Here is a 22,768-nt window from a genome sequence, read left to right as displayed (position 1 = left end):
GGGGGAATATGTTGAATAAATTATTTCATAACTCTCTTCTTTCTGGGCAAAGCCGGGAACTTCTCAGTACCCCCTCGTATGTAGTTTGGATTTACAAAAAAAAACCTTAAAAATGAAGATCTGCAAACCTGTGTAAGTTTCTGTTGTTGCCCCACCAGAAAGGACCTGGGTACAAACTGGCTGCTCCTATGTGGCTGTGTGCTACACTGCGTGCGGGAAAGCAGTTTTAGTGTTTGAGAGGATTTTTCTTTTTTCAAAAAAATATTTTTTTCCTTTAATTTTTTATTCATAGGTATATTGAGAAGAATAAATCATTTTGATTGTCCAGAAAAATCTTGGATATTTTTTATTGCTTATTTTTGTTTCACAAGTTATTTTCATTGCATATTTAAACTTTAAACTAAACATTTTACATTTACAAGTAGAAGGAAATAAATATCATAGAGACATAAATTTACCCTACATGTTGTTTGGAAGATTGAAATGTATCTAAAGGATACAGTGTGTGATGTGTATGGTGTATGTTGGTATATTAGGTAGTAAAGTGTTTAGGATTTTTTTGTGCTTTCTGTTTCTCATTAGGGAGATTTCCCATCACTTCCTATGCTGTAGACTCAAAAAATGTGAAAAGATATATTTTCAATATCAGATAAATCTCTAAAATGATTGCCACTGTAATAAGTGTCTCCACTGATATCTGTTCTAACTTAAAGTTGCCCTAAACTCACATTTTTAGCTTTGGCTAATGAATATTGTTATTTCTTACTTTATCAAAAAACTTTTTATTCTTTGTTCTTGCTGAGTCCATCCACATTGTAGTTTTTAAGCACAAGATATTCTAATAATTCAGGGGCCCAATCTCTCATAAGCATTGGGATCTTAGTGGCTTCATACTGGTAATATACTTCCCTCTGACGCATGGCTCCACCTTTGATAATTTCATAAGCACATTCCTCCTTTGGAGCAGCAGGCTGCTGTATCACACGCGAAACGGTATTTAAAGCAGTATCTGCAATAATGAAATAGGGAAAGAAAAAAAAAAGTATTGCAGCAGTTTACCAGGTCCTTAAAGTTTGTATTCAATTTCAACATGTGTGTAAATGATTTAATTATTTATAAGGTAGTCTAGGTTTGTTTTGATGCTGACTTTTTGTTTTAAACATATGTCATACTGTGCACACTGGGTTACTTTGCTGTTTTAGGGCCTGGGCAACTTGCAGCCATCAAGTCAATTCTGAATTCTGTACCACAATGAGTGATGGATGGCAATATGGGGATATCTGCCCCAAAATTGAAGTAAAAAAATATTTTATGGTAATAATGATCTGATGTTCATTAGTAAATCCAAGAAGAAAAGGCTCCAAAAGAAAAAAAAACATTGAATACCAATGAAAGTTGTTGGGAAAGGCCTTTTCACAGTTCCTGTGTGTAAACACATCTATTTATATTATTGCTGAATGCTGTTAAAAAGTAATCTTTCCTTTACATTTAGTACCCTTAAATATGTAATAAACATCAACATATACATAATTGTTAACATACCAATGTTGTTTTTTAAATTAAGCATATAAAAAGGGCTTTAGATATCATTTTTTTCAGCATGCTGCATATAATATGAAAATACAGGATACATTTAATACATAATATGTCTGTCTAGACATTTACCTGTGTCAATATAGCTGAGAACACACAATGTAATGGAGACATTTACTTTCTGGTGGTAAAACTCCATTCTTAATGAGCTAAAGAAGCCATCAAGAGCAAACTTGGTAGTGGAATAAGGTACAGTTAGCGGTAAACCAACTTTTCCTGTAGGCAAAAAAAACAAGTTAAAGCAGGTTTTAAAAGTAGAGATTCTTTCTATGAAATATTGCTCTCACACAGAGTTCTATGCTTTGGGCAGGTATGTTGCTGGAAGCCATTGGGCCTCAAAGCAAAGGTTTATGTCCCCTGCCTTGGCACAAATAAAAAAAAACTACCTGACTGAAAAAAATAGAGCAATTGCATGAGTTAAAGTCTTGCATTGGGTAAAATTGAGCATAGGGGTCAGGGGTACAAATTACTCCAACTCCCCCTTGTACAGATCTTTCTTTTCCCCCATCCAAAGCCACAGTCACTGTATTGTTATTTTAGCCAAAACTGCTCTAAGCTGCAGTGTAATGTAGCAACAGATCACCGGATTGTACAACTACAGGCGCCCCACTTTGTTCGACACCGGGTAGTGCAGACTATTTGTCCAATCTACGAAGCAAAGAGGGCATGCATGTATGTCTAAAGGAATTCTAAAGATGTCTCCTTTAATAAAAGACCTGGCCACCCACTGTCTAATGATGTAATTAGAAAAATGAGGTAATAATGATTATTCGAGGTAAATTTATCAAGGGGTATACATGATATTCACCAAAAAAACACTATAGGTGCATCTTGCTAGGGCATGTTTTAAATTTCAATAATTAACCTACAGTGAAAGTTTGCTGAATGTCACATTTGTTGCTTCATAAATATCCCTCTTAAGTTCTAACAATTGTGAACCAACACTTGATCTGTTATCATTTCTCCTTCTCCTCTTTCTCAAGCCCTGGAGCCCCTAAACCGTACCTATACTCAGAATTTTCACTTTACATAAAAGAGTAAAGAACCCTTTTATGTAGGGTAAAAATTTTTTTTTTTTTTTTTTTTTTAGGGCAACATTACCTAATTCTCTGCAGCACCCAGCCCCCCTCCCCCCCCTAATTCTTGGCTGCCTAGGCAGTCGAGAATGAATGGGAACAGAAAGCCTCTCAGGATACCTAGGTCAGGCATCCCAGGAGGCTCTTGGGCACTCCTTCTACGCATGCCCAAGCATCTCAGGCATGCGCAGAAAGAGCCTTTTTGCTCAAATGTTTTTTTCATCCAACATCACCCGATATCGCGCCTGGGTCGGGTGATGTAGGATGAAGAACCAGAAAAAGAAGACGAAGATGGCGGCACCCAGAGCGCCGGCTCCGGGACGAATGTTAGGACGATACGGGATCAGATTCCGCACACATTTTCAGAGTGATCGGTCTGCCCTGCGGGATTGAAGGTATATGTTTGTTTTTTTTTTGAGTATAGTTTCTTTAATGTACTTTTGAGACCAATAGCCCCTTTGTCAGGCATTTTAATTAATTAAAACACTACAGTTTCCCAGTGTAGATGTTCCTGAAGGACTAACTGCTGTATTATAAACATGTAAGTACCAGCAAAGGAGGAGACCACCACAATATTTCCACCACTTGCTTTCAGCATCGGAAGGGCCTCCACTGTCATAGTCGCATAACTTAGAAAGTTAATTTCCAGAAGTTTCCTTATATGATCCACATCTCCATCGAAGAAACCAAAGTAGGTATAACCAATGTGGTTCAAAATGAGCATGTCCAGGCCACCTATTCATAAAGAAAAAGAGTCAAGGCAATGGCCAACAAAACAGGACCCCAGATAATAGTTGTAATTAAAATGTACGATTGGTAAATACGAATCACAGTTCACATGAATCAGTAAGAAAATACCTTACATCACCAACATCACATTATAAGTAAGAGAAAAAGTCCCTTGCTTTGAATAAATTTTGTATCTAATTTTGAACAACCAGGTGCTTTTCTGCAGACTTTCAGCTTTAATTCAGTGGGTTGAACAAAAAGATGTAAAGGAACTAAAGCATTTTTTTTACACAATCACTTAACTTCTGGGGCTTAAAAGTAATTGGACAAATTAAAAAGCTGAAAATAAAATGTTCATTTCTAATACTTTATTGAAAACCATTTGCTGGCAATGACAGCCTGTAGTCTTGAACTCATGGACATCACCAGATGCTGGGTTTCCTCTTCTTTAATGCTTTGCCAGGCCTTTACTCCAGTGGCTTTCAGTTGCTGTTTGTTTGTGGGCCTTTCTGTCCGATGTTTAGTCTTCAACAAGTGAAATGCATGCTCAATTGGGTTCAGATCAGGTGACTGACTTGGCCATTCAAGAATATTCTACTTTTTTGCTTTAAAAAACTCCTGGGTTGCTTTGGCTGTATGTTTTGGGTCATTGTCCATCTGTATTATGAAACGCCTCCCAATCAATTTGCCCGCATTTAGCTAGATTTGAGCAGACAGTATGTCTCTGAACACCTCAGAATTCATTCGGCTGCTTCTGTCCTGTGTCACATCATGGATAAACACTAGTGTCCCAGTGCCACTGGCAGCCATGCACGCCCAAGCCATCACACTGCTCCCGCCATGTTTTACAGATGATGTGGTATGCTTTGGATCATGAGCTGTTCCACGCCTTCTCCATACTTTTTTTTTGCCATCATTCTAGTAAAGGTTGATCTTGGTTTCATCTGTCCAAAGAATGTTTTTCTAGTACTGTGCTGGCTTTTTTAGATGGTTTTGAGCAAAGTCCAATCTAGCCGATCATCCACCACTGTTGTCTTCCATGGATGTCCAGGTCTTTTGGCGTTGCTGAGTTCACCAGTGCTTTGTTTCTTTCTCATGATGTACCAAACTGTAGATTTTGCCACTCCTAATATTGTAGCAATTTCTCAGTTGGGTTTTTTCTGTTTTTGCAGCTTAAGGGTGGCTTGTTTCACCTGCATGGAGAGCTGCTTTGACCGCATGTTGTCTGTTCACAGCAAAATCTTCCACATACAAGCGCACCCCCCCCCTCAAATCAACTCCAGTCCTTTTATCTGCTTAATTGATAATGATATAACGAAGGAATTGCCCACACCAGCCCATGAAATAGCCTTTGAGTCAATTGTCCAATTACTTTTGAGCCCCTGAAATGAAGTGATTGTCTAAAAAAAGGCTTCAGTTCCTCACATTTTTTATGCAATCTTGAATCTTATGAAACAAAAACAAATCAACAAAAATACCAAAAAATGAAATAGTATAGTTACCATCTAAAATCAAACGTTGCAGTAGTGCTTATAAATGAAATATCTTTAAAACTAGATAGAAATATCTTCATTTTGTCCACTATGCATAAAACAGGGAATCAGCCTAGTGGGAACCAATTACTGCCTGGAAGATTGCTACCAGGGAATGAGGGAACATCTGAGTCCCTGTTTTATAAATGGAGCCTTAGGAGTGTTGGGCCAGACATTATTCGGCTTCTTACCAAATAAACGCTCTGCTTCATGTACTACTTGTTTAGCAAAAGTCATGTTGTCCATACTTCCATGAATATAATAAGCAGATGCCGATCCGAGCTCTGTACACTTTTCTGCAACCTAACAAAAAAAAATAGGCTTGTTTAAAAGACAAAACAGATTTCAGAAACTGCATGTTTCAGAGTTCAGAAATACTAATGAGTTTGGTAAGTATGATAAATACTCACTTCATCTTGCTGGTGGAGGAGCCGCTTTATCGGTATACTACACATTTTCTGGCCCATAAATTTAACCCATATTTTTTATACGATTTGTTTGAATCTCCATGCAGGGCTTTCTTTCATGCATTATCATCATCTTTTGTCTGGACTACAGCAACATCCTCCTCTTTGGTATTCCACTAACCCGACTCTCTCCTCTACAATCTATGAATACTGCAGCCAGACTCATCCATCCTTCCCTCCGCTCCTCCCCTGCTGCATCCCTTTGTATTTCTCTTCATTGGCTTCCATTTCACCTGAGAATCAAATTCAAGCTCCTGTGCTTTGCCTTCAAATCCCTCCACAGTTCTTGTCCCACTTACCTTTCTGACCTGGTAAAAAAATATTCCCCCAGCCACTCTGTTCGCTCCTCCAATGACCTACTAATGACTTCCACACTCATAACCTCATTACATGCATGGCTCCAAGACTTTTCTAGAGATGCCCCAACTCCCTGAAATGGTCTTCCCCATCCTATTCGTCTAGCTCCTACTTTCTGCTCATTTAAAAGAGCACTCAAAACCCATTTTTTCAAGCTTGCCTACCCATCTTCTTCTGCCACTTATTTCCACCACTACATATCCCTCTCCTATTGTGTGTTAACTCCCTCTCCTATTGTGTGTTAAAGCTTTCTGACCCCTATTTATTGTACACCGCTGCATAATATGTTGGCGCTTGTTTAATAATAATAAATAATAATAATAATTATTATAAACTGAGCTTCATTCTGCCACCTAGTGGCCAGTTATCAAAAGGCACATCAGTTATTATGGTAAATTCTATATATACTCTATGCATCCAAACACATATTGGAAGAATTTCCTCTAAACTTGTTTTAGTCAGGCAGTATATTTCCAACTAAATACCCTGGATAATTAAGAAGCCAGTGGGTAAATAATAATTTCCCTAGTATCAAAATAAAAAAAAATTGTTAGAGTGGACTTTAATGTCCTACAACATGATCTAAAAGTTATGCAATGTTTAACCACTTACGATCATATGATCACTGCCCATCTATTATTAAAAAGAGAGTAGAAACACAGAAAGATGTTACCTTTTTGAGTTTCTCTTCAGTACGGGCTGTTATCAATATGTGGGATCCCATCTTAGCCAGCTGATAGGCCATCTGCTCTCCAATGCCGGAGCTTGCACCAGTAATGATTACCCTCTTGCCCTTTAACATGGCTAAGTCAAATAAAAGATTTGATAAATACTTCATAGAATTTTATCTTAGAATATCATCTTAATGAACAATTTTACAAGCTTGAGTTTCAGAGAAATGTCACATTAACAGAGATAGCACAGCAAACAATGAAGTATCAGGAATAGCATTGAGTTTCCCGTGCAATGTAAATAAACTTTTACTAATGTATGTTAGTTTATTTTTTCCCTTTGCACATGATTATTATTTAAAGTGAACACAGGTTCAGCGTATTCAGTATTTTTTACTTTACAAAGAGGTATTTACCTTGCAAGTAAGGAGCCTCTACCCTATAGTAAATTAATCCTCATGTCAATCTATGGTGGACACACTACAAATGTATTAAAAATTGGCAGCACATATGTAACTTTTCTGCCCACCACCCACTGCTTGTGGAGTGTTGAAAAGATGCTCCTTCAGGGTATGTGAACCAGCAGGGGAAACCACAGATTGCTGGTTTCCCTGCTGGTTCACATAACCTGAAGTTTGGGGTACCTACATTAGCAGGAGGGCTTGTACGTGCTGAAATTTGAAACACTTGCATTAGCAGAGCAGCAGTGGCACTTGATATAGAGTGTAGAGTAGGTATGTATACAAGGTGTAAAATTGGTAAGTATATAAGGAGCAGAGTAGGTAAGTATATAAGGTGTAGAAAAGGAAAATATATAAGGTGTAGGGTGGGTAGGTACATAAGGTGCAGTGTAGGTAAGTGTCACACTTACCTCTTCCTCACTAAAGCATTTTATCAGTTTCGCCCATCCTGCCAGACAATCAGGAAAATATCTCTTAATCATCCCTGGCTATTTAGCCAGCTCAGACCCAGCACTTATGCAACCTGTCTCCACTACTGCCAAGACCCCAAGCTCTGCTGAGCATTTCCTATACACCTGCTGATAAATGTAGTATTTCCCTGTTTAGCTCCCGTGTTAACCCTTTGTTGCCCAGTCTATTGTTTCCCAGCCAGTTCTCTTGTGCTGTTCCAGTGTCTATAGATATTCCTGTGTACCTCCTGTGCTTCTAGTGCCTCCTGTGTTCCCTGTGTCTGCAGTGGCCCCTGTGTCACTGGTCTCAATTTCCTGGATCCTTGGTTTTTGACCCCTGCCTTGTGACCTGACCTCTCTTGCTTGCAGCTTGCCTCGACCCCCGGCCTTCCTTGACAACTCTTCTGCCTTGTGATTTGGTACCGTGTTCATCCTGCCCACCCTGGTGTGCCCAAGGACCGCAACCTCTCAGTAACCAGCAGTGCAACTTCCTCACCACTAGAGGCTCTGGAGAAGACCTGGTTACTGCTTAGCACCTTGGCTCTTCTAAGGGCTTACACAACTTTTGTGCAAGCCATAGCGCCCCTTAGAGGCTCCGTCTCCCCAAGCATGACAGCAGGTATATTGTAGGTGGGTTCTATAAAAATATGGGAGGTGTACAGTACGTGGAGGAATACAAAATAATACTTGTACAATGGGTAGGGGGTGTATACAAAATTTATGTACTGTGGGTGATGTGTACTTACCTTCTAATAATTAAAAGTGGCAATAAGGGACAAAGACAGAGGATATTCATAGCAAATAGTGGGTGGGGTTCAGTGGGTGGAGCAAATGTTAATTATTTAAATTAATGTGGAACATTTAATAGGTGAGTTTTTTATATGTTGGTCAGTAAGGATGAGAAGTGGTTTGCTGCCAGGGATGCATTCACATCTGCCTCTCAGGAAAATGTCAGGGATTTGTGTGGCTGATAGCTGGATATAGGTTCTGTTGGTGTAATATGAGTTAGAAGTCAGTATGTAACTGTGCAAATATCAGGTCTTAAAACTTTTTTTTAAATATTTTTTTTCCTTTAGTGAGAAGCTGTGATGGCAGAGGCACAAGCAAGTTTCACGTCGTTGGGAGTTACGGGCCGTCATGAAGTTTTTGTTTCTCCAAGTTAGGTCAGCAAAGGAAATTCACACTGAGATGTCACAAACACTGGGGGAGAAGTGTCCTTCCTTTCCATGGAGAAACAAAAACTTCATGACGGCCTGTAACTCCAACAACGTGAAAATTGCTTGCGCCTCTGCCATCACAGCTTCTCACTAAAAGAAAAAACAGCTTTAAGAATCGCAAAGACCTGATATTTGCACAGTTACATACTAAGATATTAGGCTGTCATATGCCCCCATACTAATTTTTCTATTTCATCTGGAAGGGAGCAAAGCCAGGAACTTCTCAGCACCCCTTTGTATATCATACAGGTGCCAGGGTGCGTGTTCCCAGTCTATTCTGTGCAGTGATTTTAGCTGGGACAAATGACACATCCCGGCTTCCCCTGTGACGGTTGTGACTGAATAAACTCCTGTGTGCCCACACTCATTTTTCTATTTCATCTGGAAGAGGGCAAAGCCAGGAACTTTTCAGCACCCCCTCGTAATTCTATATCCAATGAGAAGTGGTGGGCCAGATCTTAATTCTCCAAGCTCACAATGAAATTTAAACAAAACAGCATCCTGAGATTAGGGGCATCTTGAACAATCAACTGTATAAATAAATTGAGGATGCATACATGCAACTGCAGGTGCTGCTCTGAGGTTGCAGTATGAGTTTATGATCGTGGAAGTCAATGCCCCTGATTCATCAAGCAAAATCGGATTATCGCTCGCGCATTCGTATTAGCGATCCGGAATTGTGCGCCCGCGGTAATCCGCGATCGCTGGCCGCGCGTACTTTCGCGCTTCCAGCGAGCGCGGATTTCATTGATGAATCAGGGGCAATATTGGTACTTGTGCTTTTAGTATATAATATGTAGGAAATACTTAGAAAGGGTGCTAAAAAGGAGAAAACATTTCACTGGTTCAAATATTTCAAGTTTAGCCTAAATTCTAACTACTGTATATTAGTTAGAAGATAAATATATATGCACTATAAACACGTACATTATATGCACGTAAGTTTCTAAGCATAGTTCTATAGGTAGCCATATCAGGCGATATTCTTTTTCCCCAATCGATATTCATGAGATTTTTTAGGTAAAAGTAATAATATTTCCAATGAAATGTATACCTAAATTTATTAAAATTTGTAAAGCCTGTTCTAGGCTGAGTCTTTACACTGGAGTCATTCATGTTAATCGGTAACCAGCAGAATGATCTTTAACCCAATGAACTTTCATGTCATAGTCAACCCAAGTAGGTCAGGAGTTTTCTTACTGTGTGTGATCAATGTCACAGTTGAAAATATTTTATACATTTTCCTTTTCATTTAAATTTATCTTTCTTTGGCTTCAAATAACACAAAATCATAGTTTTTATTTAATTCAATATCTATATTGTAGGAGAGTTATCATAAACGTACTACAAAGCAAAAAGAATACTAGGAACTGACCCAGTAAAATAGCCTGTCACCATTACACTACACCGAAGCAGTTACTTTAGGCAGCACTTTCTCAATAAACATGGTAGATTTCAACATTTGAATATATATAAAAGAGCAAGAGTAGAGGAGCAAGTAAATATAATGCCCAAAATTCAGTAACCCATAGCCAGAGCTGGACCAAGGCGTAGGTGGAAAAGGTAGCTGCATTGGGTGTCTTGGAAAGGGGGAAGAGGGTTCCCCAAAGGCAACTGATAAAGTTTACAGCGCGAGAGGGTACAAATGAGCTTTTTGCCTTGGTCACTAAAGGACGCAGCACTGCCTTTTGCAAACACAAATCAAATGTTAGCTTACAACAGAAACCTGCGGTGGCATGGTTACAGGGAAGGAAACACAGAATTATATTTATGTTTGCTTTACACATTTGTGTTTTGCTGGAATGGACATTAAACTTTTACCTTGCATACCAGGCACTGAGCTGTGTCACCTACAGTATATATATTTATTATCAGGTTTCTTGGATACCATCAAGGTCAAACACAGATTTCAAAAGGTAGGTATTCCCAAACAGGTTATCACAAGCAGGTTTACCATTTAAACTATTGTTCATGGTAAACATTTAATTTTACAAAAAGAGAGTTTAAAATGATGCCACAAATTTCAGTTCTTGAGCTTAAACTGATTTATTCCAAAGGTTACAAGTACAAAACATGTGCATAGATGAGTACTATACAAAAAGAGTCCTTCAATCCAGACTTTCTCCAGTATATACCATGCACATATCCTTCTCATGTCTATCATTATTATTTTTTTTAACGGCTCGCCATCCCTTGTGGACAAGTGAACTTTAGAATTTATGTTTACTATGTTTATGTGCTGCATAAATTGTAATCTTCGGATATTTGCCCGTTACTGATATTTCTACACAACCCTCACCAGATTGATCCAGGACTTCAGGGGTTAACAAGAATTTGCTGCAAGGTGGGGCCACGTAATACCGCTAAGATATTGGCCACACAACAGTGTTGTTAGCGGCTAGGGCTGACAATAGTAATATTATGATTGTATTGGATGGGCAGTGCAGCTTTGAAAAAACTGTCCTGTGAATTGCAGATGTTGTGAATCATGATCCAATGCAACCTGCTCGGACCTGGAGCAATGTATAGGGGTTGGGCAGAGAACAATAAAGGTAAATGGGTCCCCAGGCAAAATGGCACCGTTGGCCACCTACAGCTTGCACTCTTTAGTTTCTATAAATGTTTGAAGTATTTCAGTTTTATTTAGAAAGCTAAATACTGTATATATCATAACTTCAAGACTAAAGCTGTTCAGTGCCTAGGACCACTCTCCTGTCTTTAAACCTGTCCTAGCTGAATGTAGCAAATTTAGCACGCACTTCCATCACACTATACATCAAAATATTTTCAGCAATAATTATGAGAATAAATAATACTGAGATACTGAAAGTTGGTATAACACAGAGAGAATATTGTACATAATAATGGTGGTAAAAATTAATAAAAGCATAGTAACTGTGTTGCTGTAAATAAATGGGAATAACACTGGCATGGTATGATAGGGGCTTGCCTAAGGGACATTAAATTACTATATAGTAACAAGGTCCTCTAAACCCCCCCCAGCGGGGTCCGGAGAATTGTCTCCGGTACGCATCACAGGCTTAGGACGGTGGGCGGGTTGTGACTCTGGACCTGCGATAGGAGAGTGAGGCGGGTTCTGGCATCATGACGTCAATCTGGGGGAAGATTCTTTCCCTTTAAGTGACACCGCATGTGCGGTCTGGAACCTGTGCATTTAGTGGTCCGCAAGCTCCAAAGGGTTGGGGACCACTACTCGGTAGTAACTATGGTTACTTGGCAATATTTAGGAATGTCAATAGAAAATAATATACAATATGCAAACAAGTAAAAGTCAAATGTTACAAAATGAGAGCAACAAATTTTAAAACATGACAAAAAGGGTGTCAAATAACTAATCATGACAGCATGTGGACAATGAATAAGTAGCAGTTACATGCAGACAGTAAGAAAATACCTATGACAATAATGTGGACAACAAACAAACAATTTTGACAGAATGCAGGCAACAAAATAACATTTGTGACAACATGTTGGCAACAAATGGTCAAATATGAAAATATGTGGTAACAACAGGCAACCATTATATTATTGGCAATAAGTATACCGTCATATCAATATACAAGCAAACAAGACAATATGCTAGCAAGACAACTGAAACAACATGCATATAACTAAAAGTGAAACATGGCAATATGCGAGTGACAAATGGTCAAGGAAGAGTCACCCCAGATAAGGTTGTCCTTTCTGGAAACCACTAGGATCCACGCTGGGCCCTAGGAAAATGCCTAGGTCGTCATGTGAATAATTTGGCTCTAACTGCAGTTTTAGTCTTGGTAAAAAGAATTATTTAAACTTTCCCACTGGCCTTGCAGTAAACCTTTAGGTTAGGACTACACTGCCAGTTAAACTCTGGTATGGTGCCAACTTCTGAAAGGAATCAGCAAAGTGTCATGGCCACTGGATTCCTCTGCAATTGACACCGGTTTTACAGGCCCAGTATACTGGCTCCGTACTCAGCCAGTGGCTCCCTAAAGAATGCTAATGCCATTGTCCAACAGACCCAATCTATCTCCCATTTCATTAACCAATAGCCCATATGCTTTTTTCTGCTCCATTCCATGAGAACCATCCTGCAGGATTACTTCCACGCCATGGCAGTAAAGAAAAATCCGCGCTCACCATGGTGAAGACATTTTACTGGTATATACCTAACTGTTAACAACACTGTTATTCAGCCCTCCCCTCAGGCACGTTGTCTTGGTGTCACCTTTGACTCTGCCTTCTCATTTACCCCCCATATTCAGAATATTTCCAGGTCCTGACACTGTCACCTACGCAACATCTCCAAAATCCGCCCCTACCTGTCCCCTGAGACCACCAAATTCCTTGTACATGCTCTTATCATCTCTTGTCTGGACTACTGTAACCTCCTCCTCTCTGGTATTCCACTAACCCGACTCTCTCCTCTACAATCTAATATGAATGCTGCAGCCAGAGTCATCCATCCTTCCCTCCGCTCCTCTACTGCTGCATCTCTTTGCAGATCTTCACACTGGCTTCCATTTCACCTTGGAATCAAATTCAAAGCTCCTGTGCTTTGCCTTCAAATCTCTACACAGTTATTGTCCCACTTAGATTTCTGACCTGTTAAAAAGTATTCCCCCTGCCGCTCTCTCCGCTCCTCCAATGACCTACTACTGACTTCCTCACTCACAACTACATCACAGGCACCGATACAAGACTTTTCTAGAGCAGCCCCAACTCTCTGGAATGGTCTTCCTCTTCCTATTCAGCTTGCTCCTACTTTCTGCTCATTTAAAAGAGCACTCAAAACCCATTTTTTCAAACTTGCCTAACCAACTTCATCTGCCTTTTGAAACCATCACTACTTCCCTCCACTACATATCCCCCTTTCATTGTGTGTAAATTCCCCCACCTACTAGGTTGTTAGTTCCCCAGGGCAGGGTCCTCTCCTCGTGTATCACCGTCTTTATTAGTCTGTCATTTACAACCCCTATTTAATATACAGCCGCTCCAACTCAAACTACTCTAATTTTTCTCATTTTTCTCATCAGAACACCACCATCTAATAGGAAGTGAAGTAGACATGCCACCTACATCCCCCCCCCCTCCCCAACATCCTGCTTCTTACCCTCTCTCTTTCCTTTATACAGGAGATACTTGTAAGATTACCCACATTGAGTTTACAAACTATTATACCAGCTTTATGGTTCTGACATACTGTAGTTAATTCACAGGGTCCTGGATATAAATGTAAATCCAATAACTGTACTCTGTCTATGGCCTATCCAACACTTGTTTGACTGGTGAATTTCAAGTAATATTTAATGTACAACGCGGAATAGATTTGTATCTGTGGTTGACCTATGGGTAGGGTGGCCCAGTCATCATCTCTCTACTGTGGGTACACATACCCTTTCTTTGTCCTAATAGTATCTGTAACATTTAACCTCCCTGTCCCTTTTCCCAGGAATGTTTTGTCCCAAATTTAGCTCACACTGTTTGCAGAGGCACTCTATTTAATAATGAGTCACTGAGATTTTTACATTTAACATGCTTCAATAAATTATATAGGTTATAATTATAAATGTCATGAATGTAACATTTACCAAATATAAGCTACAGGTGTTTTTTTCCAAATATTTGTGCTTTAAATGAAAGTAGTTGATTCACCTGCAGTGAATATATAGTAAAAGACTGCTTTATAAATATGCCTCTTAGACCTTAAAGCAGAATTAACCTGTTATACTCACCTCCCAGTTCCATCATGGGCACCGCCATCTTCTTTTCTTCCTGGTTGCGATTTTTGGCCATCTTGATTAGCCAGGCTAGAATGACATAACTCCTGTACAGGTGCACAGGAGTTTATTCAGTCCCGGCAACTGCAGGAGAAACCAGGATGCATCTTCAGTCTTCTCTTGTCTTCTTGGCACGTCACCCGCTGTATCGGGGGAAAAAAAGAGAGCTGATCTCACTGCGTTTGCATGAGATCGGCATCTCTTCCCGTTAATAGAAACCATGCCCCTTCTGCGCATGTCCGAAATTAGGGCATGCGCAGATGGAGCACCCAGAACCTCCTGGGATGTTAGACGTAGGTATCCTGGGAGGCTCTGCACTCTCATTCAGTCTCAACCACTGCGGTGAAAGAAGGGTGTTGCACTTAAAAAAATAAAAGGGTCCAAGGTTTAGGTCCACTTTAAAAAAAGGTACGCCCTGCTATTGTCACCATGGAATCATGTTAGAAATGCTGGAGAAATGCTATGCAGCCATCACTAGACTGTAATACATGCATGTACACTGCCAGGACTTGGTTGCAAAAAGCCTTTTAGATTTGGGAGTGTGTTAAGATTTTAAGTCACATTACTATTAACATACAAGAAAATTGTGTGCAGTCTTTCAGTAGCCATCTTTAACAAACATAATATAAATCTATAGAGTTGTAAAATACTTACATGGTTCAAACACTGGTCTCCCAGGGTAGAAATAAATAGCTATGAGTATCCCAGTCAATACTACCAGTGTTTTACTGAAGAAAGACATGATGAAGGCTGACTTGCACTGGAAGAATTGCTTGCACACAGCACGTTAACAATGCTACGGAATCAGTGCTGCCTCTACAGGGATGAGCTTCTGTAAACCAGACAGGTTTGGCCTTGCTGTATCAGGGAGTTCAAGGCCTTTCTTTTACAGCAGCAATGTTAAACTTTAACTAGTTCTGTCCCTACACCTGTACACCACCTTATACACAGGAGCACCTGTAGATTTCTACTACGGGCCTATTTCGTTTTGTGATAATGTAAATAAATATTTCATAGTCAATAGAAAAAAAATAAACACACACATTTTACTGTCAGTTTAAAAATACTGTTTACAGTTAAAATGTTTAAGGTTTTTTTTCTATAACAGGGAATCTGACATTCACTGGAACTTTCACTGGTGGAGAATCAGTCACTGCCATTTAAAACACCTGTCATGTCATTTCCACTGCTTTATAAATAGACCCCTAAAAGTCTACATTTTATGCTATAATCTGTGTTTTAAATGGCAGTAAAAATAATCATTCTGATATATAGCATTGCAGTACTTTGGAAATGATTTATATATATATATATATATATATATATATATATATATATATATATATATATATATAAAAAAATAAATATATATATATATATAAAACAATGAAAAAACAACCAAATTAAAAAAAAAACAATCATCAAAGAAACAATTGAGAGGAAAACAGGGTAGATGTGGGTAATTATAGATTATTAAGGATAACAGTTTTACTAAACCCCACTATACTCACCTGTCCCTGTTTTCTCGCAGGGCGCCATCATCTTCCTCCTTTTTTTACTTCCTTTTTGCTTTATTCGACCATCTTGATAGGTCCGGGCTGGGATAAGTAACTCTTGCATAGGCATGCGGAAATATATTTAGTCCCAGCAAGTCCAGGGGATCCTGTGATTGCTGGGTATCCTGACAACTAAAGCTGAGCTGTTGATACACATCTCTGCTTTTCTGACAGTTCCATGGAGCAATCAGGTAGGATTTTTGAAGAAAAAAAATTTGCCTGGCCCTGCCTGATTGAGCATTTTTAAATATTAATTAATTAATTCCACATTTGAATGCAGATGAAAGCTTATCCCTAAAATCGGGTTGGGAAAATGTAGATATAAAAGTAACAATGTCACTTTGCATCTTAGGTCTGAATAAATGCTCTCTGAGACAGTCTATATTTTTACAGCATCTGCGGTATTTACACAACACTGCCCAGTTGTCATTTTTCAACTGCAAATTGCCATCAAAAAAAAGTGTGAGGAGACAGTGGAAGCAGGAGAGAAGAAAGGAGTGTACTACAGATGTCATTTGCACTTTAATAAACTTTTGTTTGGGTGTCCAGTATTAAAAGCTGGTCAAAGGGAAAGACTTTTATCTCTACCCCTCTATTTAGGTCGAGCTCACTCCTATCACTAAACTTGCCCAGATTTACTGTTTAGATCCCGACTGTCTTCTTGACCTAATAATTGCTTCTGTGCAGTTCAGCATTATAGATTTTATTGGGGCTAATGGAAAAATAAGAGGAGATTTGACTACTAACGTCATGTATGAGTTACACATTCACTGACATTGGGCCTGATTTATTAAAGCTCTACAAGGCTGGAAAGGATACATTTTCATTAGTAAACCTGCAATGGATCTGATTCAAGACTGAAAACATTTGCTAACAAAACGCATATGACTTTTAGAAAATCTATTTTACGTTTGCGAGTGTGACTTTACCTCCAAAAAGGTAATCCCGAGTCACACTCGGGGTCGCTTAAAACGTAAAAAAAAGTACTTACCTTGCTCGGTCGATGTCCCCCGCCTCCTGCTGGTCCCATCAGGTCCTGGGGACAGCTCCTCCCTGTGACATTGGTGCGGGTGGGAGGAGCGGCGGGAAATTAAAATAATTTTGTATTACATTGGGATTGGTAGGTGGGGTAGACTACTCCTCTTGGGGGTGTGAGTAACAGGTTAAGGAAACATAAGTAAGTAAAAACCACATGTAATCTCATAAAACCTGGTAAGAGTCATGAACAAATCAGCATTGGAGATGGAAGTGGAAGCTGTGGTAATAGCACTTTGGTGCCATTATTGCTGGAGACCAGCACAGTAGAAGGTAGGTGAATTATATGTGACAGTCTTTAGGTATGCTGTGCTCAACCCCACCCTTATGTTGACTTGTGTATTAGAGATACAGCCATTATAATATCCTGTTTCCCCTATGATAAGGCACTGTCTTATATTTTTCGAAATGCCAAAATATGCCCTAGGTCTTATTTTCAGGGGGATGCCTTATTTTTCCATGAAGAAGACTACAGTACACATTTATTGTTGAAAATCACTCATGTGCCATTGATTGTCCCCTTCTGATCACTCATGTGCCAATAATTGTCCCCTTCTGATCACTCTGTGCAAATCATTGTCCCCTTCTGATCACTCATGTGCCATTGATTGTCCCCTTCTCACTTTTTTTTGGCTTCTACGGCCGGGTAACAGACTCTGTTAGGGCAGGGATCAGCAGCTTGCTTGTCCTTTGAAGTTACTTTCAGATTCCCTCTGCACTGCAGCCAGCATCAAGGAGTCACACAGAGACACACAGTATCAGGTATCGGAGCATGTCCTATTTGCGGGGTGTGCTTTAATTGTTTGAGCAAAAATCGGGGGGTTGCTTATTTGATGGGGATGCCTTATCATCGGGGAAACACGGTAAGTACATTGAGGTATCTGGTGCTTGCACACACTTAGGATACCTTGCAATGGTGATAGTTGGGCTTCTGGTATGTTGATGTATCCTTTATTGTATATTTCACACAGCTGTAAACGTAGATAGTTCAGAATTAGGGTATTCATGCCAGTCTGGTCCATTGCAGTGCAGCAAACACACGAGTGTTATTTTGTTCATTAATGTTTGTTGCATTCATTTAAATGCACTGCCTAACGACCAGAAAGGACCAAAAATGTGCAGCGTATGAAAACACACTAACTCTCTAAATTGCAAGGATGTGTACATTAGAGTTAAGGCAAAGCCACTGCTTTTCATTTATTTTTAATATGTTAGAAGGAGGAGTACCTACCACCCCCCCCCCCAATCCCACTGATGGCACCCATGCTAACCCCATGCTTCTTTGAGGTCCTAAGCAATGTATGTGATTCAGAAGACTTTAACAAAAGACAAAATTGTGTTGCTTAGGTGTCTGGGTCAGAGCATTATTATTATTATTATTATTATTATTATTATTATTATTAATAAACAGGATTTATATAGCGCCAACATATTAGGCAGCGCTGTACATTAAATAGGGATTGAGCATGGCAGATATTGTGTTATGTTCCTATCATACAGTAGTCACCTAATTAGTCATTGCCAGCATGTGACTCTCCCCAGGAGGGACACATAGAAAAAACATAGTTTTAAACTGGTAGATGAAGGCTGGAAAGGAAGAAGCAGCAATATAAATCTGTTTAGCTTTTACTGTATTACAAATGCTGTGTGCTCTAACAAACAGAGCTGGCTGGTTGGTGGAGAGAGCACAGTGATGTGTTGCTTTCCCTGAAGTGAAGAAACATAACACACCCAACACTATTCTATAGTGTCTTAATGGGATTTCTGGCTTAGAGCTCTAACTAAGGCCCTGATTTACTAAAGCTCTCCAAGGCTGGAGAGAATACACTGGGTGAAGCTCGGAGATCCAGAAAACCAGGAATGGATTTCCTTAAATCATTTGCTACATTCTGAAAATGAAAATTATGCTGAGATTGCTATATTTGCTTCAAACCCTCCCGGTTTATATCCCACAACAGGTACTCTGCAGGTTTAGACAGGAGTTTCTCCGCTTTGTCTGGGGGGTGACAGCCCTCGTATCGGGCGACGGTTTTAAGGTTGCCGTGGAGGTATTACGTGGAGGTATTGCCTTTCATGATCCCCTATTGTACCACCAGGCTACCGTGTAACGGTTGATAGACTGGTGCAGAAACGGAGGCCTTAAGCCATGGGTAGCGCTTGAGGGAGCCATTGCTAATCTACCGTTAGCAGAGGCCATGTGGTCCCCTCCAGACACACTATCTCCCATTCTCAAGCTGCCGCTGATAGGAACGACCCTCCGTGTTGTGCAGAATTATTTCAGGATCTCTGGTGTGTGTACTTACCCTTCGCCAGGGTTTCCCCCAGGCGCATCAGATTCTAGGTTTCGCTCATGGAGGGAGCAGGGAAATTTCAGAGCATCTCATTTTTTGAGGGGCACGGAGTGGGCACCTGTCTCAGGTTTGACAACTGCTCATGAACTTCCAGAGCTGAGAGCATTGCGCAGCTTACAGCTGTGTCATTTTCTTCACTCTCTCCCACCACCATCCAGGTTTGTGCTCCCCCTATCACGGGGGGACTCTCTCTAGTGCCTACCAGATGCTATTGACGGATACTGCCCCCTCGACTTTAACTTTACCATTTTTGCATAAATGGGAAGGTGACCTTGACACCACGTTCTCGCCAGAACAGCAGGATCGTCTCCTGTACACGGGTCATAAAGCCGCTCTCAGCAACTCTTATCAGGAACTGAACTATAAATTGCTCACGCGGTGGTACAGAGTGTCGACTGTGTTGGCCAAAATGTATCCGGGAGTAGATGATAGATGATAGATGCTGGCGTTGTGAAGCGGCTGCTGGCAGCCTGTTTAATATATTCTGGGAGTGCTCTAAGTTGCAGTCTTTCTGGTCAGGGGTGGTTATTGAAGAATTGACAGAGGTAGATATACGTAACAGCCCGGAGCTAGGCCTTTTACATTTGAATGATTGGTCTAAAAAGAAATACCATGCTTCTTTACTCAAACATCTTTTAAATGCTGCTAAGGCCTGTATTCCAGCCCTGTGGAAACAATCCTCTCCTCCCACCTTGTTTCAATGGTTTAGAAGAGTGAATGACATTATGGCAATGGAAGACCTTATTACCAGCCGGGACGGTAGATCGTATAAATTATGAAATACTTGGTTCTATTGGATACAGTATACCACGACTCAAGCGTACCTTTCAGTATACAGTGAGGCTGATAATGGCGACGATCTGTTTTGAATGCAGAGGATATCATTGAATTATTGCTATGTGTTCCCTACTGTGTTAAATCTGGCCTTTCTTCAATCTGGCCTGCAATGCTGTGCCCCTCCCCATTCTCCCCCCCCCCCTCTTCCTCTATTGCTTTCTATTTCTCTATTTCTTTCTTTGGTTATTTTTGGTAATACTTTGAAAATTGCCTGTGCTCAGTCATTATGCTTGTTTGTTCATAATATGTTTGTGATGCAGAAGATAACACAGTTGGTGATTTGTATGTTTTAATGTTTAATACCAGTATGTATGACTGTTCACTGAATAAAAAATAAAATTATAAAAAAAAAATAATTTGCTAGCAAATGTATAGAATCCTGGACCAGATCCATTCCAGGTTTGCTAGATCACCAAGCTTCACTGATCAAAGTGTATTCTCTCCAGCCTTGGAGAGCTTTAATAAATCAGGGCCTAAAAAAATGTACTAGTATATTGGTTTACGAGTTTACACAGAGAATTTTACTGTCCGAGCAGAAAAGCAATTAAAGAAAAACATTTCTTCATATGGATATTGCATTTAAACTGATCTCCAGGATAAAGGTAACCCCCCCCCCCCCCCCACCAAAACCAACTGCGGCATCTAAATGCCCTTTATATTCACCTAAATCCCTGTCCTTCTCTCCTCTTCTCTTCTGTTCTGCTACATTTCTATTGGCTGCCCATTGGCAGGGTACTCCATGGGCCCATGAAAAGATGCAGAAGCATGGCACAGCAGTGCAGGGGGATAGTGGGGGACTGGAATTGGTGCATCTGCAACACTGAATCAACAACCATCTGCACCTGAAAAAAAAACAGATGGTCAGTATCAAGCAAAAAAATGGCAAGGAAAGCAGGGAGCATGTTGAAGTTGGGTCACAGGAAACCAAACCAAAGAAAACTTGCTTTAGGTTTACACCTATTGGTATACTACAGGAAGCCATATAAATAAAGATAAGTCACTGTGACAGACCACCTATGGTTTGTATAGACAGGCAGGTAGACAAGTGGTTTCCTAGCATTTTATCACAGTTTCCTCTAAGCACTTTCTTTATCATTGAAGTAATTTTTGCTAAAGCCCAGAAATCACCAAGCTGAATGGCCATAAAATTAAATTATTATTTCTCATTCCTTATTATTTTTTATTAAAATTACCTGGGTTGGGACAACAAACATTTTTTGCCAAACAGATTAAAGTCATTTTAGGTTATGTTTGATGCACTGATTCCAAATATGATATTGGTTTTGCTAGATTGGCTCTAGTTTTTGAAATAATGACCTCAATAATAACCCTATAGAAAACTAATGAAACATGAAAATGAAGCAAATTTAAACTAGATATGCCTACCTATATAATATTAAATTTTTTAAAATATTTAATGTCAATATATTCTATATTCAGTATTTTTAAAGAACTAATCACAAAGAAGTCAATGAAAAACTCTGTTTGTATGATTTCCTTTTATGTTGATGATCAGGACAATCACGTTGAAGGCTCCAGCAGTAGTCTGCCATCATGTGTCTATCCCATCTGCCCTGATACCATTCTTCCATTACCTTTTTATCTTGATGGAACCTCTCCCCTTGTTCCTCACTGATATCGCCAATGTTTTCTGGGTATTTTTGCAAATGACTATGGAGATTTTAAAGTTTAAGAGCAAGTTTTGTACCAGTTCTTCATAATTTTGTGCTTTATCGTTACCCAAGAAGTTCTTGACATCAATGACATAGCTGTGCTAGGCAGAAGCTTCAGTATCAGTCATGTAACTTGTGAATTTTAAATAATTTATCAGTTTCCGAATCTGGGGTTCATCAAAGATTCCTGCTTTTAATTTTTCAGTACTCAATCCAGGAAAGAATCTACAAATGTATTTAAAGCAATCACTGTCCTTGTTCAGCTCTAACAAATTATTTTATTAATCCCAACTTTATGTGTAGTGGAGGGAGAATGATTTATTCTTTGTCAACCATTGGCTTGGTAATGATGATGGCTGCACCTTTTTTCATGTTTTCCCCTGGAGGCCATGTCCTATTTTTCCAGTGAACCTGTCTTGCTCTACTATCCCACAAGCAGATGAAACATGGGTACTTTGTGTATCCACTTTGCTGTACAAGTAGAAAGTTCACCATTTTTAAATAAACACATAAAGACCATTGGTGTTCATGATAGCAAAGATTTTGTAAGAACATTTGATATTTTCATATTCTTCTTTAGTTTGTTGAGTGACCAATTGGAATTGATGCATAGCAGTTGTCATTATGCAGTAAAACAGGTTTCAAACTTTGAGTGGAACTATGAAAATCCACCAGTCTTCTGCTCGGTATTCTGATACTCCCATATGGGCTAGTAGTCCAGGGAAGTTACAACAGTACACAAAGTCTCCATCTTCACTGAAATATGGTAGGAGTGTCACCTCTCTTGTCCTATAAACTGTTATTTTAACTTCCAGTTTCACACAGTTCTTTTCTTTAAGCCTGGATGATAAAAGTTCAGATGCTTGTTTTGTCTGACTTAGGTCACGTATTACATCATTGAGCTCTTCTTGGGAGAACTGCTTCCTTCATATTCACTTCCACTGCTAACTCCTGGATTACACTCCAAACCCCACTGCTAACTCC

The 22,768-nt window shown here is 39.6% G+C and overlaps 1 protein-coding gene across 2 annotated transcripts; it reads right to left on the bottom strand.

The window, feature by feature from the left end:
• Positions 1 to 329: 329 nt before the first annotated feature.
• HSD11B1 (hydroxysteroid 11-beta dehydrogenase 1) lies at positions 330 to 15,169 on the bottom strand. Of its 2 annotated transcripts, none has more exons than XM_072425468.1 (6): positions 14,987 to 15,169; positions 6,428 to 6,558; positions 5,122 to 5,233; positions 3,219 to 3,404; positions 1,666 to 1,809; positions 330 to 1,009 (listed from the first exon to the last, which is right to left on the bottom strand). In XM_072425468.1, the coding sequence occupies exons 1-6, from the start codon at positions 15,072 to 15,074 to the stop codon at positions 783 to 785; spliced, it is 888 nt and encodes a 295-aa protein (XP_072281569.1). In that variant the 5' UTR covers positions 15,075 to 15,169; the 3' UTR covers positions 330 to 782. The 2 variants fall into 2 exon arrangements, with proteins under 2 accessions (XP_072281569.1, XP_072281578.1); XM_072425477.1 differs by lacking the exon at positions 14,987 to 15,169 and adding an exon at positions 14,288 to 14,488.
• Between the last annotated feature and the right edge of the window lie 7,599 nt (positions 15,170 to 22,768).

Source organism: Pyxicephalus adspersus, chromosome 1 (genome assembly GCF_032062135.1).
Source record: "Pyxicephalus adspersus chromosome 1, UCB_Pads_2.0, whole genome shotgun sequence".
Classification (NCBI taxonomy): domain Eukaryota; kingdom Metazoa; phylum Chordata; class Amphibia; order Anura; family Pyxicephalidae; genus Pyxicephalus; species Pyxicephalus adspersus.
This window is presented reverse-complemented; position numbering and strand designations above follow the sequence as displayed.

Bases quoted from the DNA above. Each gene is read 5' to 3' on its own strand.
- HSD11B1 (XM_072425468.1), bottom strand. From the start codon at position 15,074: ATGTCTTTCTTCAGTAAAACACTGGTAGTATTGACTGGGATACTCATA. The intron at 6,559-14,986 runs GTAAGTATTTTA...TATTTGACTTAG, and splicing joins GAGACCAGTGTTTGAACCAT to CCATGTTAAAGGGCAAGAGG. The intron at 3,405-5,121 runs GTAAGAAGCCGA...CTTTATGAATAG, and splicing joins TGAAGCAGAGCGTTTATTTG to GTGGCCTGGACATGCTCATT.